This window comes from Hypanus sabinus, chromosome 5 (genome assembly GCF_030144855.1).
Source record: "Hypanus sabinus isolate sHypSab1 chromosome 5, sHypSab1.hap1, whole genome shotgun sequence".
Classification (NCBI taxonomy): domain Eukaryota; kingdom Metazoa; phylum Chordata; class Chondrichthyes; order Myliobatiformes; family Dasyatidae; genus Hypanus; species Hypanus sabinus.
The window spans coordinates 162,015,197-162,036,065 of NC_082710.1; the positions used below are offsets into that span (position 1 = coordinate 162,015,197).

The following is a 20,869-nucleotide window of genomic DNA, read 5'->3' on the forward strand; positions in this document are numbered from 1 at the left end:
TAGAATTCTCTAGAGGACAGAAGCATTAAATTAATCATAAAATAAATTGAAAGATAAGCAGAACAATAAAGGCCAAAAGGCCAGCACTGTTCCGTTTTTCTCTACAACGTCTAGCTCCCCATATCCAGTATAAAAGTTCAGAGAATGAAGTGTTTATACTTAATCCTTAAAAAAACACTGGGGAATGCAAAACAGTCTCCAAGGATGTCAAAGCTAAAAATTAAACAAAAAGAAAAATACCTATGTAATCTCTAGTGAAGAAAAATCAGCACCATTTTCCATTTAACTGACACGGCTAATGAAAAAATTTTTTTTTTGGAAAAAACTAATTATCTATTGACTAAGCCCTCCCAAATATATATACAGAAAAGAAAAAAACCTTATCAACTATGGAAACTATCACTTAATTAATAGAAAAGGGAGAATAAAACAAATAATCGATAATTGAACAGTCTATCCATTGTCTTTATTCACTCAGTAGACTAAACAGATTTCGAAAAGTCATTCATCATTCACATCCAAAGGTTCACATCTTATTTAAATGATCGATCAATCAAAGGACATCTTAAGCAAATCAAAAATATTCAAAGCTTACCTTCTTTCCGAAAGAATGATTATTCAGCAGACCTAAAATCATTCAAACCGCGGCTATAGCCAGAATAGACTTAACATAGTCCAACACCTCTTTGGGCTCCAGAAAAACACGTGGAGTCGAACATTTGGGAAAAAATTTTAATCGGGCTGGATATTGAAGTGATGGGAATAATCCCTTATCATAGGCTATCTTCATGTTTGGAACGAATTTGGACCGCAAATCCATAACCTTACATGGATAATCTTCATAAAAGTGTAGCTGGGAAACTTTAAATTTAAAAACTTTTTGTTTCCTCGCATATTTTATGATTTGGTCTTTAACTTTAAAATGAAGAAAGGAGACCAAAACTGACCTTGGCCTGACTTGGCGAGGTGTCACAATAAAATTTCTGTGTGCTCTTTCAACATCGGGAGATTGAGATAAAATATCCGGAAACAGAGATTGGAACAGGTTAGCAAAATAGTCTAGTAAATTTCCAGTCTCAGATCCTTCTTTCAATCCAATAATCCCAATTATTATTCTGGTGAGATCGTGCTTCCAAATCGATGATCTTCTTTTGTGACTTCTCCAAACGCGCTCACATTTCCGCAATTTGCTGCTTTGCTTGCTCTTTAAGTTCAGAATTCAGGGAGATAATGTTTTCCTTCACAAATTGAAAACTCTGTCATAGCATCAAGTTTTACCGTGTTGTTGTCTATTTTCTTATCAAGATTCATCAGCGAATTTTCTGATTGCTCGACCCAAGCTGGTGCTTTGTCAGACTTTTTCCCCTTTCCATTGCTGGATTCAGGAAGCTGCTTTCCACTTCTTAAAAATTGTGACGTAATAACAACTATTCCCCTCTAAGATCTGACAAATAAAAGTTAAAAATTCAAAGTTTAAACTGGGGAAAGGGAAGAATTAATTGCAGCCACAGAAATCTGTGTGTCACTCCATAGACAGTAGGCGGAATACCCCCTCGGAGGCAAAGTTAATGAAGTCAATGAGCTCAGCATGTGTGCAGGACGCAGCGCCAATGCAGTGGTCGATGTAGAGAAGGAAAAGAGGGGGAGGGATATCCATATAGGCTTGGAATATGGACTGTTCCACAAAACCAAGAAAAAGGCAAACATAGAAGATACGACGTTGCTTTGTCAAGTAAGGTGAAAATAAATTCAAAGGGCTTCTACAGTTATATTAATAGCAAAAGGATAGTGAGGGATAAAATTGGTCCCTCAGAGAATCAGAGTGGACAGCTATGTGTGGAGCCAAAAGAGATGGGGGAGATTTTGAACAATTTCTTTTCTTCAGTATTCGCTAAAGAGAAGGATATTGAATTGTGCAAGGTAAGGGAAACAAGTAGGGAAGTTATGGAAACTATGATAATTAAAGAGGAGGAAGTACTGGCACTTTTAAGGAATATAAAGGGGATGGGGTGAAGGCAGGGGAGTGGGGATGACTGGAAGAATTGGACCAGTCCATGAATGAATGGTGGAGCAGACTTAATGGGACAGATCTCCTAATTGTGCTCCTATGTCTTATGGTCTTATGACTTCACCCGCCAGATCTTCGCCTTCTGCACATCCAGCAAAGGTTGGAAGATTGCCCGTCTCCAGACCACTCTGTAACCCACCTCTCCACCTTCCCTGAACACTCCAAACCTCGTATCTCCTGTGACACCATCAGCTCTCTTCCCCTCTCTGATCCCAGCTCTGATCCTTGCCATGTCTTCTCAATTTCCTCCGACCTTCCCCTCGTTGAGGCTGAATGTTCTGCCCTCAGAGAGGGCCTCAGCTTTGTACCCCTTTGCTCACACCTCTGTGAGTTCCATGCCCACCACAGCATTGAGCTCTTCTTCCATCACCACTATCTCCAAGCCCACTTCTTTGGCAAGAATTTCACATCCAGTACTGATGACCCCTTCCATCTCCTATCTCCCATCAATGAGGCATCAGAACTCTTCACTTCTTTCATCCCTCCAGCACCATCCTCATCCATCTGGCTGAACTTGTCCTCACACTCAACAATTTTTCCTTCGGCTCCTCCTTCTTTCTCCAAACTCGAGGTGTAGCCATAGGGATTCGCAAGGGCCCTAGCTACGCCTGCCTCTTCATTGGCAATGTAGAACAGTCCATGTTTAGCCTTCCCCGGTTATACTCCCCAACTCTTCCTCTGCTACAATGACAGCTGCATTGGTGCTACTTCATGCACCCATGCTGAGCTCCTCAATTTTATCAATTTTGTCTCTAACTTCCACCCTGCCCTTCAATTCACTTGGTCCATCTCTCTGACACTTCCTTCCCCTTTCTCATTCTCTCTGTCTCCATCTCTGGAGACAAGCTGTCAACCAACATCTTTTATAAACTTCCGATTTCTATGATTATGTTGACTAACCTCTTCCATATCTCTTGTAAAAATGATATTCCGTTTTCTCTGTTTCTTCACCTCCACTGCATCTGTTGGCACGAAGAGTCAGTCTTCTCCCTGCTGGCTGAAATCAGCTCTGGATCAATAAAAAGAAAGGAGGTGTAATCACAGTGGCCATTGTCGGAGTGGGCCAGCGTTAGTGGTCCGGATTTAGCTCAACAGTCTTGGGCAAATATACCTGGAGGTTCTAAGGAAGTAAGCAAGGAAGTTTCTGGTAATATTTCTTTTCTGTTAGTACGTATCTAGTGTGCTGAGAATGGGTCCGGAGTTAGTGGTGTGTTACTTCTAGAGAACTGTAGAACCGTAGAACATGACAGCACAGAAACAGGCATTTTGGCCCTTCTTGGCTGTGCCGAACCATTTTTCTGCCTAGTCCCACTGACCTGCACCTGGGCCATATCCCTCCAAACCCCTCTCATCCATATACCTGTCCAAGTTTTTCTTAAATGTCAAAAGTGAGCCCGCATTCACCACTTCATCTGGCAGCTCATTCCACACTCCCACCACTCTCTGCGTGAGAAACCCCCCCCCCCCCAATGTTCCCTTTAAACATTTTCCCCTTCACCCTTAATCCATGACCTCTGGTTTTTTCCTCCCCTGGCCTCAGTGGAAAAAGCCTGCTTGCATTCACTCTACCTATACCCATCATAATTTTATACACCTCTATCAAATCTCCCCTCATTCTCCTATGCTCCAGGGAATAAAATCCTAACCATTCAACCTTTCTCTGTAGTTCAGTTTCTCAAGTTCCGGCAACATCCTTGTAAACCTTCTCTGCACTCTTTCAACTTTATTAATATCCTTCCTGTAATTAAGTGACCAAAACTGCACACAATACTCCAAATTCGGTCTCACCAATGTCTTATACAACCTCACCATTACATTCCAACTCTTATACTCAATACTTTGATTTCGAAAGGCCAATGTACCAAAAGCTCTCTTTACAACCCTATCTACTTGTGACGCCACTTTTAGGGAATTATGTATCTGTACTCCCAGATACCTCTGTTCTACTGCACCCTCAGTGTCCTACCATTTACCTTGTATGTTCTACCTTGGTTTGACCTTCTAAAGTGCAATACCTCATACTTGTCCGCATTAAACTCCACTGCCGTTTTTCAGCCCGTTCCTCCAACTGATCCAAATCCCTCTGCAAGCTTTGAAAACCTTCCTCACTGTCCACTACACCTCCCATCTTTGTGTCATCATCAAATTTGCTAATCCAATTTGCCACATTATCATCCAGATCATTGACCTATTTCAAGATAAATCTAAGCCTTCCATCCCACATAGACATCCATTTTTCTTTCATCCGTGTGCTTATTCAGGATGGAATTTGGTCCAGAATTCACCATAGTTTTTGCAGTTATAATTTCCATTTGCTAAGTTGGGTACCTCACCTGATAGAATAAACACTGAGGTGCAGATATTGAATGCAGCCGTCATTTAACCCCCATCGCTGTGATGTACCTGCCATCCCAAGGAGGAGCCCGTTCAGGATTTGATCCAACACTCATTGCTGCACTGGTGGGGTGAGAGAAGAAGAACTGTTTGTCAAACCTGAGGCTTGGGTTTTCTGTTGGAGAGAACAGAAGGAAATGGTTGTGAAGTGAAAGTGTGGAATGATGGAAAAGGTGGAGAAATGGAAAAAGTAGCAAGAGAAGGGATGGGAGGGAGGGAGGTAGAAAATGCATTAGATTAGTGTGGGAAATGGGGAAAGGGGCATGGCATCATGATGGAACAATTTTCAATAACAATGATAATAAAAAGAACTTAATTTATTGAGCACTTTTCACACAGATGATGTAGTTCGAATGCTTTGCAATTGGATAAAAGTACAAATATAAAAAATAAACATAAATAAAAGACAAAAGTATGTACATTAAAACCAAGGTAAAAATACTTTTAAGCTGTCATTTAAAAGTATCAACTGAATTTGCCTCCCTATAGTTTTAGGTATTGAATTCCAGCATTTAGTAGCATAGTTTAAAAAAGCTGACCTGCCTATTTTCTTCTGAGGGAGATTTTTTTTTAATTTAAGATACCGGTGGCAGAAAACGTGAGAGCCTGAGCAGGATTATGAAAGGAAAGTGATTCTGTGATGTACTCTGGTCACAAACCATTTAGAGATTTAAAAACAGGGAAAACAAGATTAATATTAATTTTAAAAGATACAGAAAGCTTCTGGAGCTGCCAAATTCCACCCCACCATATTTTTATTGGCGTGTTTATGTGATAAAACCATTGTCAGCACTGGGAAGTCAGCAATGTATTGTCATAAACTTTTCCATTCTGTTTGGCAATTCCAGGTACTGAGAGAAGGACTAGAATTTTGGGAAACTAACCAGGGAGGAAGATGGAGGATATAAAAAGGACTAAGATTGGTGTCTCTGTTTATGTTTTTGAAATACATACAATGCCCACAATGATCACCTTAATCTTTTGATTAAACCCTGCTTAAACATAAACATTCAGCCCCTGGAGAAGATTATCAATGAGAAATATTTCAGGCCTGTCTGACAAAAATGCGACAAACCTGAGGATGTTCTCTGAAGCAACAAGACCAGAATCTTATTTAAAAGGCTGCCAGGGTATTGATGTTCCCCGTGCAGACGGGTAACTGGTGGGTCAAAATGCACTAAAGGAGTGTGAGGGAGGGGGTAATTCCATAGCTTATTGAATGTACACCTTCCCTTTCCTCCCGAGGTATCAAGTCTGATGGTTTCCACGGCAGCGCCCGTTTCATTGATTTCAATGTCTGTTCCTCATGACAAAAGTCAGCAAAGCATTTCCATGTGTGAGGCTGCTCAGTCCCACTGGGAAAACAGCAAGAGTTCTTGGAGCTGGTGGTAATTCTGGGATGAAAGGTGGTGATGAATCAACATGCAGGAGGGGGACTGAATATCTGTCTGAGTGGTGCCACAGCAATAACCTCTTCCTCAATGTCAGCAAGACCAAGGACCTGATTACTGACTTCAGGAGGAAACCAGAGGTCCAGGAGCCATTCCCACCAGAGGATCAGAGTCAGAGAGGGTCGGCAACTTTAAATTCCTTGGTGTTATCATTACAGAGGACTTGTGCTGAGGCAGCAGTTAAGAGCAAAATGAAGAAGGTGCAGCAGTGCCTCTACTCCCTTCGAAATTTGCGGAGATTCAGCGTGACACCTGAAAATCTGACAGACTTCTGTAGATGTGTGGTGGAGAGTATATTGACTGGCTGCATCATTGGAACCACCAATGCCCTTCAACAGAAAATCCTACAAGGCGCAGTGGATACGGCCCAGTCCATCACGGGTAAAGCCCTCCCCACCATTGAGCATATCTACATGGAGAGTTGTTGCAGGAAAGCAGCCTCCATCATCAGAGACCCCACCACCCAGGTTACGCTCTCCTCTCATTGCTGCTATCAGGATGAAGGTATGGGAGCCTTAGAACGCACACCGCCACATTCAGAAACAGGTTTAACCCCTCAATCATCAGACTCTTGAATCAAAATGGAGTGAGTGGGAAGATGGATGATTGGGAAGCTTTTAAAATCCAACAAAAGGCCACTGGAAAGTTATAGGAGCAGAAGTAGGCCATTTGGCCCCTCGAGTCTGCTCTGCCATTCAATCATGTGCTGATACAATTTGTCCAATCATCCCCACTCCCCTGTTTGATACCCTTTGATGCCCTGCCTTAAATACACTCAGTGACTTGGCCTCCACAGTTGCTCGTGGCACAAATTTCTACAGATTTACAACTCTCTGACTGAAGTAATTTCTTCGCATCTCTGTTCTAAATGGGCGTCCTTCAAACCCGAAGTCCTGCCCTTTGTCCTAGACTCCCCTACCATGGGAAATAACTTTGCCATATCTAATCTGTTCAGGCCTTTTAACATTTGGAATGTTTCTATGAGATCCTCCTTCATTCTCCTGAACTCCAGGGAATACAGCTCAAGAGCTGCCAGAGCTACCATTTCTCATACGGTAACCCTTTCACTCCCGGAATCATTCTTGTGAATCTTCTCTGAACCCTCTCCAAAGTCTCTATCAGCACAGGAGCACCATAGGATCTCTCTGCTTATAGCCCTGCTCTACTCGCTTTACACTGATGACTGTGTGGCTAAGCACAGCTCCAATGCCACATTCAAGTTTGCTGACAACACCACTGTCGTAGGCTGAGTCAAATGACTCAGGAGTTTGCAAAGACTTGACATAACATCTAAAACTGACAAACCACTATATAACCATATAACAATTACAGCAGGGAAACAGGCCATCTCGGCCCTTCTAGTCCGGCCGAATGCTTACTCTCGCCTAATCCCACCGACCTACACTCATCCCATACTTCTCTGTACTCTCTCTATTTTGTAACATCTTTCCTATAATTCGGTGACCAGAACTGTACACAATATTCCAAATTTGGCCTCACCAATGCCTTGTACAATTTGAACATTACATCCTCACTCCTATACTCAGTGCTCTGATTTATAAAGGCCAGCATACCAAAAGCTTTCTTCACCACCCTGTCCACATGAGATTCTACCTTCAGGGAACTATGCACCATTATTCCTAGATCACTCTGCTCTACTGCGTTCCTCAATGCCCTACCATTTACCATGTACCGTAGATTCCGGACTACAGAGCGCACCTGATTAAAAGCCGCACGCTCTAATTTTAGAAAGAAAATCAATTTTGTACTTGTACAGGCCGCACCGGATTTTAAGCCGCAGGTGCCCCACGTTGTAATATGAGATATTTACACAAAGATATTACAGGTGAGGATTTTTTAACATTTAGTTAAATCCGTATGGTAACATAAACAAATACATATTGCAAATGCTTTTTTTCGAACAGTGTCTGTAACACAGCAACTTTTAAATATACATACGTATCGGTAACACACAAATTACGTTGCGTATACTTTTTTAATGAACAGTGCACAAACAACATTGCAATATCTCCTAACGACTGGTAAAGAAAATATATATACTGCAGCCTACCAGGAAAAGTTATTGATCGCCTTCTTCATCTTCCTCCTGCGCACTAAAACCATCAAAGCCATTCAGTGTCCAAATTGAACAACCTCAGGATCTCGTCACTCACTTCAGTCTCTTCGTTGTCGCTCTCACTTGAGCGCACGCGGTCCTCTTCATCACGCAGCAGTCCAGCCTTTCGAAACCCGCTGGTGATGGTGGATGTTGTGACACGGCTCCACGCATTTAGGATCCACTGGCAGACTTGAGTTAAAGATGCTCTTCGCATGCGTCCTGTTTTGGTAAAGGATTTCTCGCCGCTCGTCATCCAAGCCTCCCACTCAACGCGCAGCGCCACTTTAAATGCCCGATTCACGCTGGTGTCCAGTGGCTGCAAATACTTCGTGGTGCCCCCAGGAATCACAGCTGGAATTGAGTTTGTACTCTTGATGGCAGCTTTCACTGAACTTTCATTGTCAGCCGCTTAAAAATCACCATCGGTGGAAGCTTTAGTCCGGATGCTGTGCAGCTCAGAACACAAGTAAAATGCGTTCTCTCATGGCCACTTGTTTTCAGTGTGATGGACGAGTCACCTTTTTTATTAACAGTCCGAGTGAGAGGCAGGTCAAACGTCAAAGGTACTTCATCCATATTTATGATATCATCTGGCCCGATGGAATTCTCCGCTATCTTTGTTTGAGTGAATGTGCGGAAGTTAGCAAGCTTTTCCTCGTGGTCGGGTGGGAGCTGCTGACACAGAGTCGTGCGTACCCTGACGGACAGGCCTTTTCGTCTCATAAATCTAAAACACCACGATGGCCCACCTCTAAAATCTTCGATTTACATTTTGGTGGCGATTGCTTTAGCCTTCAGTCTGATCTGCACGGTGGAAACACCGCGGCCGCCTGCTCTCTGTGTGTTAACCCAGTCTTCAAGAAAGTTTTCAAGTTCGGGCCATCTGCTATGATTACCTCTGAAAGCTTTTGTCGTCCTTTTGCATTGACTCAGTTCTTCACGCTGGCGTCTCCAGCGTCTCACCATCGATTCATTTATGCCAAGATTATGTGCAGCAGCTCGATTTCCTTCTTCAACCGCCAGATTGATCACCTTTAACTTAAAAGCTGCATCATATGCTTTTCTTCGAGTGTTTTCCATGTTGATGAGGGTGAGTACAAATGACTGATTTACAATAATTTGTGAAAGTGCGCTTGAATTATTGTACAAATTCATTGGACCTCTGTGAACTACTCATCAATTTTATTGGTCTACTGTTACGAGGCAAAATGTTTTCGGCGGCATGAAAAAAAAAACATGCATTAGCCACACCGTAGTATAGGCCGCAGTGTTGCCGCAGTGTTCAAAGCGTGGGAAAAAAGTAGCGGCTTATATTCCGGAATTTATGGTATGTCCGATTTTTGATTATTCCTACCAAAATGTAATACCTCACACTTCTCAGCATTAAACTCAATCTGCTATCTTTCAGCCCACTGTTCTAACTGGCCTAAATCTCTCTGCAAGCTTTGAAAACCTACTTTATTATCCACAACGCCACCTATCTTAGTATCATCTGCATACTTACTAATCCAATTCACCACCCCATCATCCAGATCATTAATGTATATGACAAACAACATTGGACTCAGTACAGATCCCTGAGGCACACCAGTAGTCACTAGCCTCCAACCCGACAAACAGTTATCCACCACTACCCTCTGGCATTTCCCAACCAGCCATTGTTGAATCCATTTTATTACTTCAATATTAATACGTAACGACTGAACCTTCCTAACTAACCTTCCATGCAGAACCTTGTCAAAGGCCTTACTGGTCCATATAGACAATATCCACTGCTTTACCCTCTTCAACTTTCCTGGTAACCTCGTCACAAAATTCAATAAGATTTGTCAAACATGACCTTCCATGCACAAATCCATGTTGACTGTTCCTAATCAGACCCTGTCTATCCAGATAATTATCTATACCATCTCGAAGAATACTTTCCATTAATTTACCCACCACTGACATCAAACTTACAGGCTGATAATTGCTAGGTTTACTCTGAGAACCATTTTTAAACAATGGAACCACATGAGCAATACGCCAATCCCCCAGCACCATCCCTGTTTCTAATGACATTTGAAATATTTCTGTCAGAGCCTCTGCGATTTCTACACTAACTTCCCTCAAGGACCTAGGGAATATCCTATCAGGACCCGGAGACTTCTCCACTTTTATATTCTTTAAAAGCATTAGTACTTCCTCTTCTTTAATAATCATAGTTTCCATAACTACCCTACTTGTTTCCCTTACCTTACACAATACAATATCCTTCTCCTTAGTGAATAGATGTATGGTGGTGAGTATATTTGCTGGTTGTGTCACAGACTGATATGGAAACATCAATGACTTTGAATGGTAAATCCTCCAAAAAGTATCGGATATGGTCCAGTCCATCATCAAGGAAAACCCTCCCAACAACTGAGCACATCTACACAGAGTAATGTAGCAGCAAAGTAACATTCATCATCAGGATCTCCCACCACCCAGGTTGTGCCCTCTTCTCACTGCTGCCATCAGGAAGAATTACAGGAGCCTCAGGGCTCACACCACCAGGTTCAGGAACAGTTATTACCCCTCAACCATTGTTAAGCTCTGGAAACAAAGGGGATAACTTCACTCAACTTCACTTTCCCCATCATTGAAATGTTTCCACAACCAGTGGACTTGCTTTGAAAGACAGTTCATCTCTTGATCTTGATATTTACGAATTTATTACTATTATTATATCTTCTTTTGTATTTTTTTGGATGGTGGTGTTAATTCTTGATTCATTTGTGTTTCTTGTAGTTACTGTGAATGCCCTCAAGAGAATAAATCTTATTGATGTATATGGTTACATATATGTACTTTGATAATACATTTACTTTGTATTTTGAACTTTGAATAATTGCCTGGACTGGACTGAGAGGATAAAACTGAAATTGGGTCTGTGGGGAGGACGCTCCCTATCGATATCTGGGAAGAACCTGGTCAACAAGTGTGAGGTTCTCTCAGGCTGCTGTACTTGGTGCAAGTGTTGCCCGTGCCCCGCTCCTCCAGCTTGAGAATCACCCGAGCTGCTTTCAGGTTCATCTGGGGGTCCGAGATGGGGTGGGTGAGGCGCAGAACACAATGCAGAAGTCCCTGTATAACGGGCGCAACAATTTACCCAATGTGTCCCTCACCCTGATGACCAACTTCATGTGTGTCTGCATCAGGCTGTGTGTGGAACCTAAATACATGGGCACCAGGTACCACCACGTGCTGAGGTTCTGCCTGTCCCCTGTGTTACCAAGGTGTTGAAACTGAAGAATGTTCCAGAAAAGGGGATGAATGAACCCCAGAGAAATCTGATGGTGAGGCAATTCAACTTTCTGAGAGATGGAGAATAGAGAAATTTGAAGCCAGTGAATTGTCAGTTCCGGAGCCAGTGTAGATCAGAAGCACTGGGGTCTGGCTTGAACAGGTATAGTGTGAGAGTGTCGGATCAGCCAAAGTTGATGAGGGGCTCGGGGTGGGAGGCTGGGCCAGAAAGAATTTCCACAACATTCTTGTCCGAAAGACAAGTTCCTGTAACCCCAGTAAAGAGTGGCACAATATCTATTCAGTAGTATGTTCTCATTTGCTGTAGTTTCACAAAGTTCCCTGTTTAAATTTTTCACAGCCACCACATTTTAAATGAGTACAAATATTTTTATTAACAGATAAAGGTAAACAAAAGGTTGGTGTCCTTGGCTCATCAGTTTTACTGGATCCTGAACTCAAAGTTGATCCCAGCAAGAGTGAAAAAGTTTGGACCTTCAACGGCAGGAGCATTTTGCTTCATGTCCCAGGTCACAGCTCAGTGGAACCGAGTGACCAGTTCAAGTTTCGTCTGCACTTTAATACCTCTAATGGTGCTCTGACTGTGAATGGAGCAGAACGTGGTGACCAAGGAAATTACACCTTCATTGTGGGTGGACAAGAGCTGAGAATAATACAACTACGCCTCTTTGGTAGGTAGTTTTATCTTTCATAGAACAGCACAATATAGTTCAGGCCATTTGGCCCACAATGTTATGTTGACCTTTTAACCTATTCCAAGATAAATCTAACCCTTCCTCATAGACAACCATTTTTCTTTCATCCCTGTGTTTGTACAGGATGTGATTGGGTACAGAATTCGCCATAGTTTTTGTGATTGTATTTTCCAGTTGAGGCTAATTTGGGTGACTCACCTCATAGAATAAACACTGAGGTGCAGATATTGAATGTAGTCGTCATTCAACCCCCATCTCTGTGAGTACCTGTCATCCCAACGAGGAGCCCATTCGGGATTTGATCCAACACATTGCTGCACTGGTGGGATGAGAGAAGAGGAACTGTTTGTCAAACCTGAGGCTTGGGTTTTCTGTCGGAGAGAACAGAAGGAAATGGTTGTGAAGTGAAAGTGTGGATGGATGGAAAAGGTGGAGAAATGGAAAAAGTAGCAAGAGAAGGGATGGGAGGGGAGGGAGGTACAAAATGCATCATGTTAGTGTGGAAAATGGGGAAAGGGGAGTGACATGATGATGGAAAAAATTTCAATAATGATAACAATCAGACGAAGAAATTTATTTATCAAGCTCTTTTCACACAGCTGATGTAGTTCAATTGCTTTGCAATGGGATAAAAGTACAAATATGTAAAATAAACATGCAAATAAAAGACAAAATGACATTTGTTGAAAGCAAAGTTAAATAAATAGATTTTAAGCTGGTATTTAAGTGTTTCAACTGTGTCTGAATTCCTTATAGTTTCAGGTATTAAGTTCACAGTTTATGAGGCCGGTGGCAGAAAACGTGAGAGCCTGAGCAGGATTATGAAAGGAAAGTGATTCTGTGACGTACTCTGGTCACAAACCAGTAAGAGTTTTAAAAACAGGGAAGACAAGATTAATATTACTTTTCAAAGATAGAGAAAGCTCCTGCAGCTGCCAAATTCCACCCCACCAAATTCTTACTGAGATGTTTATTACGTGTGATAAAACCATTCTCTGCACTGTGAAGTCAGCTGGGTATTCTGTTAAACTTTTCCAATGTGTTTGGTAATTCGAGATACTGAGATAAGGACTAGAATTTTGGGAAACTTATCAAAGAGGAAGACGGAGGATATAAAAAAGAATTAAGATTGGTGTCTCTGCTTATGTTTTTAAAATCCATACAATGCTCACAATGATCACATTAATCTTATTGTTTAAACCCTGCTTCTGACAAAACATTCAGCCCCTGAAGAAGGTGATCAAGAGAAATATATTGAGCATGGCTGATGAAAAGACAACAAACCTGAGGATGTTCTCTGAAATAACAAGACCAGAATCTTATTGAAAATGCTGAGGTGTCAGGGTATCGATGTTCCCTCTGCAGATGGGTCACCGGTGGGTCAAAATGCACTAATGGAGTCTGAGGGAGGGGGTAATTCCACAGCCTATTAAATGTACACCTTCCCCTTCCTCCTGAGGTGTCGTGTCTGATGGTTTCCACGGCAGTGCCTGTTTCATTGATTTCAATGTCTGTTCCTCATGACAAAAGTCAGGAAAGCATTTCCATGTGTGAGGCTGCTCAGTCCCACTGGGAAAACAGCAAGAGTTCTTGGAGCTGGTGGTGACTCTGGGATGAAAGGTGGTGATGAATCAACATATAGGAGGGGGACTGAATATCTGTCTGAGTGGTGCCACAGCAATAACCTCTTCCCCAATGTCAGCAAGACTAAGGACCTGATTATTGACTTCAGGAGGAAACCAGAGGTCCATGAGCCATTCCCACCAGAGGATCAGAGTCGGAGAGGGTCGGCAACTTTAAATTCCTTGGCGTTATCATTACAGAGGACCAGTGCTGAGTCAGCAGTTAAGAACAAAATGAAGAAGGTGCAGCAGTGCCTCTACTCCCTTCGAAATTTGCAGAGATTCGGCGTGACACCTGAAAATCTGACAGACTTCTGTAGATGTGTGGTGGAGAGTATATTGACTGGCTGCATCATTGGAACCACCAATGCCCTTCAACAGAAAATCCTACAAGGAGTAGTGGATACGGCCCAGTCCATCACGGGTAAAGCCCTCCCCACCATTGAGCACATCTACATGGAGAGTTGTTGCAGGAAAGCAGCCTCCATCATCAGGGACCCCACCACTCATTCAGAAACAAGTTTTCACCCTCAACCATCAGACACTTGAATCAAAGTGGAGTGAGTGGGAAGATGGATGATTGGGAAGCTTTTAAAATCCTGCAAAAGGCAACTAAAAAGCTATATGAAGGGAAAAGATAAAATTTGAGCACAGACTGGCCAATAATATAAAGCAGGATACCAAAAGCTTCTTCAATTATATAAAGAGTAAAAGGGAGGTGAGAGTTGATATTGGTCCACTGGAAAGTGATGCCAGTGAAGTAGTAATTTGAGACAAAGAAATGGCAGATGAACTTAATCGGGACTTTGTATCAGTCTTCACTGTGGAAGACACTAGCAGTGTGTCAGAGGTCCGTGAGTGTCACTGTGATTACAAAGGAAAAAGTGTGCGGCAAAGTGAAAGGTCTTAAGGTGGATAAGTCACCTGGGACAGATGGACTACATCCCAGAGTCCTGAGAGAGGTTGCTGAAGAGATAATGGATGCATTGGTCATGATCTTTCAAGAATCACTTGATTCTGCCATGGTCCCGGGGTACTAGAAGATTGAAAATGTCTCTCCAATCTCTAAGAACGAAAGATATAGGCGTAGAAGTAGGCCATTCAGCCCATCAATTCTGCTCCACCATTCAATCATGGGCTGATACAATTCTTTCAATCATTCCCACTCCCGTGACTTCTCCCCATACCCTTTGATGCCCTGGCTAATAAAGAACATGTCTTTCTCTGCCTTAGATACACCCAAAGACTTGGCCTCCACAGTTGCTCATCGTAACAGATTCCACTGATATATCACCCCCTGACTAATTTCTCCACATCTCTGTTCAAAATGGACGTTCAATCCTGAAGCTGTGCAATTTGTCCTAGACCATGGGAAATAACTTTACCATATATAATCTTTCAGGCATTTTAGCATTTGGAATGTTTCTATGAGATCCCCCCCTCATTCTCCTGAACGCCAAGTCCAAGAGCTGCCAGATGCTCCTCATACAGTAACCCTTTCACTCCCGGAATCATTCTTGTGAATCTTCTCTGGACCGTCTCCAATGTCAGTATATCCTTTCTAAAATAAGGAGCCTGAAACTGCACACAATACTTCCAAGTGTCATCAACGAGTGCCTTTTTGAGTCTCAACATCACATCCCTGCTCTTATATTCTATAGAAATGAATGCCAACATTGCATTCACTTTCTTCACCACTGATTAAACCTGGAGGTTTAGGGTATCCTGCACAAGGACTCCCAAGTCCCTTTGCATCTCTGCATTTTGAATTCTCTTTCCATCTAAATAATGGTCTGCCTGTTTATTTCTTCCACCAAAGTGCATGACCGTATACTTTCCAACATTGTATTTCATTTTCCACTTCTTTGCCCATTCCCTTAAACCATCTAGGTCTCTCTGCAGGCTCTCTGTTTCCTCAACACTACTCGCTCCTCCACCCATCTTTGTGTAATGTGCTGTAAGGATTCACTGCTAATGTAATGGCTTCTCTGCAATGTTCACTGCTGAGGAAACGGTTTCTCTGTCGCAGCAATGTTTGGGTTATGGCTGGAGATAACAGGACAGTGGTTTGCATGTTAGCCAATCAGAGATTGTTGTTCAGTCTTGTGAATCTGGAAGGAAGTTTTTCAAGTTCTTTGTAAAGGAGAGATGAAGAGGGAAGACGTGTGGAGAGAGGTGGTAGACCACCGGACGGAATGAACTGGAGTCTGGTGGTCCGAAGGTCGGCGACGCACGGAGGAGATCGATAATGGAAGAATGGAGACTGAGTGAACTCCAACATGCACTTTTGACTTTTCCTTGAATTAGGCCTTTTAAAAAAAATTTCCATTACTAACTCTATATTCAGATTAAGTTTCATAGAGTGCAATCATTTAATTGCATATGGTGCACTGTCTGATATTTTGCGGCGTGGGTTTGTAACTGAGCGGAACATTACACAGCATCCACACAAACATGATTTCTCAGTTTGGTGGGACCAAAGGCTGTTTTCCCCAAGACGAACACGAGCTGGCCAAGCCTGAGGGTTACATTTGTATCATTGGCAGATTTAGCCAGAAATCCGTTAATCCCATAGTTCATTAATGAACATTGTAAAAAGCAGCGGGTCCAACACCAACCCCTGTGGAACTTCACTGGTAACCGCCAGCCAGCCAGACTGGGATCCCTTCATTCCCACTCTCTGTTTTCTGCCGATCAGCCAATGCTCCACCCATGCTAGTAACTTCCCTGTAATTCCATGGGCTCTTATCTTGCTAAGCAGCCTCTTGTGTGGCACCTTGTCAAAGACCTTCTGAAAATCCAAGTACACCACATCTACTGCATCTCCTTTGTCTCCCCTGCTTGGAATTTCCTCAGAAAATTGCAGTAGGTTTGTCAGGCAGGATTTTCCTTTCAGGAAACCATGCTGGCTTTGGCCTATCCTGTCATTTGCCTCCAGGGACTCGGTAATCTCATCCTTATGAATCGATTCCAACAAATTCCCAACCACTGATGTCAGACTAACAGGTCTATAGTTTCCATTCTGCTGCCTGCCACCCTTCTTAAATAGCGCAGTAACATTTGCAATTTTCCGGTCATCAGTACAATGCCAGGATCTATCAATTCCAGAAAGATTATTGTTATTGCCTCTGCAATCTCTCTAGCAACTTCCTTCAGAACCCCAGGATGTATTCCATCAGGTCGAGGAGATTTATCCACCCTCACTTAATCCACCAATAAGTTTCCTGAGCACATTCTGAAACATGATTTTCACTGCACATACTTCACTTTCCTGGCACTCTCCAATGTCCGGCAAACTGCAGATGTCTTCCACTGTCAAGACTGATGCAAAATACACATTCAGTTGCTCTGTCATCTCTGCATCTCTCATTACAATACCACCAGCGTCATTTTGTATTGGTCCTATATCTACCCTCAACTCTCTTTTACCCTTCATATATTTATAAAAGCTTTTCATATCTTTGATATTAGTCACCAGCTTCCTTTCATAATTCATCTTTTCCTTCCTAATGATCTTCTTAGTTTCCTTCTGTAAATTTTTAAAAAGGTCCCAGTCCTCTATCTCCCCACTAGCTTTGGCTTCCTTGTATGCCCTCTCTTTTGCTTGTACTTTGGCTCTGACTTCACTTGTCAGCTACAGTAGTGTCCTTCCATTCAAAAATTTCTTCTTATTTGGAATATATTTGCCTTGCACATCCCTCATTTTCTCAGAAACTCTCGCCATTGCTGCTCTGCTGTCATCTGTGCTCATCTCCCTTTCCAGTCAATTTTGGCCAGTTCCCCTTAAGAAGGGAGGAAGAAGGCAAAAGAAAGGATATTGTAGTCCAGTTTGCCTAACCCCAGTGGTTGGGGACGTGTTGGAGTCTAATATTAAGGATGAGGTTTCGTGGTTTTTGGAGACTAATGGTAAAATAAGTCCAAGTCAGCATGGTTTCTGTGAAGGGAAATCTTCCCTGACAATTTTGTTAGAGTTCTTCAAGGAAGTAACCAGCAATGTGGGCAAATGAGAGGCAGTGGATGTCATTTGCTTGGATTTTCAGAAGATATTTGATAAGGTACCAGAAATGAGGCTGTTTAACACAATAAAATCCTATGGTGCTACAGGAAAGATTCAGCAATGGATAGCAGAACGGCCGGCAGGCAGGAGGCAGTGAGTGGGGGAAAAATGGGCCTTTTCTGGTTGGCTGCCGGTGGTGAGTGGTGTTCTTGGGGGGGGGGGGGGGAGGTTGGTATTGGGACTGCTACTTTTCATATTGTTTGTCAGTGATTTAGATAATGGAATTGATGGCTTTGTGACAAAGTTTGCAGATGATATGAAGATAGTTGGGGGTAGGTAGTGCTGAAGAAGCAATATGATTGCAGCAGGACTTTGACAAATTGGAAGAGTGGGCAAAAAAGTGGCAGATGGAACAGTGTTGTGAAATGTATGATAATACATTTTGGTAAAAGGAACAATAGTGCGGACTGTTATCTGAACGGGGAAAAGGTTCGAACATCACTTCCTGAGCCACTCATTCATCTGTACCATCATCCTATTCCTGCTCTGACTGGCACTTCCATGAACTTACAAATCAACGTCTAAAACAGAGATGAAACAGTTTTGAGTTTTTGCTTCCACAGCTCTGAAGAAGATTGTTTGGAATCTTTGAATATTTTTGAGGCAGAGGTAGATAGATCCTGGATAAGCAGAGAGGTGAACTGTTATTGTAAGAGATGGGAACATCTACCATCAGGTTAGCTGTGATCTTGTGCAATGACAGAGCAGGGTTGCGGAGTTAAATGGCTTTTATTTCCATTGTTGTGTATATATTTGGTGTGCAGAACTGACTGTGCTTTCGTTCCTTTGTACATATCTGCTACAATGTCACATGGTAAGATTGCAGTCTACATCAAGATAGGAATATCATTGTTTCATATTCTCTCCTTTAGATAAGCTGTCAAAAGCTTCCATATCTACCAATATCAAATCACTGGGTTTCACGGTCGAGCTCACCTGTGATGTCTTTGGAGATCCGTATGTGTATCAGTGGCAAAAGAATGGAGGGGAAATCTCCCAGCGTCACCAACTAACAGATGGAAACAGAACACTTGTTATCTCAGGCTCTTCATGCGAAGACCGTGGAGTGTACACCTGCATCACAACCAATCCTGCCAGCTCCATCCAGACAAACTACACCTTAATGTTGCGAGGTGAGCTTCATTTATGAATGACATTTTGCAGTTAACATTTAGACCATATTGGTGGGCTATTGAATGCAGTCGATGCAAATCAGTGTTGCAGCAGAGAGAGGCAAAAGCTGAATTAATTGGGTTCACAGAATCCCAGAACAGTTATCACAGAGAAGGAAGCCATTCAGCCCTTTAAGAATAGATTGGTTCTATCACTGAGCACACAACTGATTCCTATTGTTCTGTCCTCTCCCCACAGCTCTGTAATTTCTTTTATCAGATAATTATCCAGCCCTCATATGAAATTACGGTTGATTATCCCTTCACTATTCCTGACGATGAATTCTAGACCCTGTCCACTACTGTGCATTGTTATGAAGGTACCACAGCTCTGAGGGGCCGAAGGAGCGGGAGCAGCCCTCTCCTTCCGTAGAATTGTAAGAGCACCTGTTGGGGGGGGGGGGGGGGTCAGTAGACCCAGTCGGAGAGAGAGAGAGATACGTGCCAAGTTGCAGGTACCACCAGCGATACAGAATAAAGACAACAGCGACTATTGTCTCATGGAGACCACGTGTAAAGCCCTCGGGCAAGGTGGGCTGGTTGAGAGAGAGATTGCCTCATCCCAACCTGATTGACACCTGCGACCCCGTGAGGAAGTATAAAGGAGAGTCTCAGGGGGACAGCCCCTCAGACGCACCAAGAAGACACGAGAGTGTCCCGCAGTAGCGGGAAGCCATTCTGAAGGAAGCCACATGCGTTAGATTCCGGGACTGGAATTTGTGGCTGGAATCACAGAAAACCGCTTTTAACTGACATCGGGGAGAGGAAACCAACGCTCCCCCGATTTTCACGGAAGATTCATCGAGACTCAGCAAGTTCTTTCTCTTCTCTGCCCCAATCTCTCTCTCTCGGGCGCCCCACTCCAAAACACAGCGATTTTCAAAGAGCTGAGGCCAGCAGACTTTCAGAGTGACTTTTATATTTCCAACGGACAATCTATTAACCCCTAGACATCAGCAGAGCTCATTTAAGAATGATGATTATTAATATACCCGCGCTTTAGATTGAGTATTGACAATGTGACTTATCTGAATGTATGTATTAACCCTGCCTTTGTGTCCCTTTACGAATAAAACGTTTGAAAATAGTGACAACAGACTTCAACAGACCTCTCTATCTTTGCTGGTAAGTTATCCAGTTACAGGATATGTAACAGCATAAAGAAAATCCACAAGATATTTTCCGTTCTTCTCCCAGTCACCTTCATTCCCAATCACGACTGGATTTAGAAAGTTTCACTATGATCTTCCACTTTATGCCTCTATTCATGAAGGCAAAGATCCTAACTTTGTTAAGCTACTTTCTTAACCCTTTCAACAAATGTCTTGTTGGTGTAACCCTTTTAGAATTGGCTCCTTGAGTTTGTATGCTCTTCTCAATCTTCCTACTCTTGGGATGGATCAATCGGCAGATAATGCACTTCACCGATCAATTTGAACAAACTGCCCACATGTGCATTTGTGTAGCAGCCCCTGACATCAGGTGGAAAGTAGCACCAGAGTGTGTGGTGACACTTGCAGGCTGCCCTGCCCTCAGCACATCCTCAGGTTGTGTTGGTTGTTAATGCAAACAATACATTTCATTGTATGTTGTGATGTACATCTGATAAATAAATGAATCTGAATAATCCATTCTTGACGGGTATAACGATGCATTGTGATTAATGATTCTCAGAGTAGAGTCAGTTGGTGTCAGCCTGGGTCACAGATCGGTGAGATTAGATGGGGGCTGGAACATTCCCTCCTCGGCAGGAAATTGTGGAACATTCTGGTTGTTGCATCATTTGTAATCCACTGCCCGTGAGATGTTTAATGATTTGAATTTAATTTTAATTTCAGGGTTTTCCCTCAATGGTGTTATACTGATTGCTGTATTGACTGCAGGACAGGTGATTTCTGCAGCATCTCTTCAGTCAGCCGTGTTACCAGACCAGAGGAGGTGGAAAACCCTCGGAGGTATCTGTCATTGATTAATTTGCTCTTGCATGAACTTTCAGACTCCAC

At 42.7% G+C, this 20,869-nt stretch overlaps 1 protein-coding gene across 3 annotated transcripts in view; it reads left to right on the forward strand.

Moving 5' to 3' along the window:
- Nucleotides 1-20,869, forward strand: part of LOC132394519 (uncharacterized) — a 180,151-nt gene that overhangs the window by 27,470 nt on the left and 131,812 nt on the right. For all 3 annotated transcript variants that reach the window (XM_059970785.1, XM_059970786.1, XM_059970787.1), the window contains exons 2-4: nt 11,701-11,991; nt 18,567-18,827; nt 20,705-20,821. In XM_059970785.1, the coding sequence (XP_059826768.1) occupies nt 11,701-11,991; nt 18,567-18,827; nt 20,705-20,821 (669 nt within the window). The remainder of the gene's footprint in view (nt 1-11,700; nt 11,992-18,566; nt 18,828-20,704; nt 20,822-20,869) is intronic.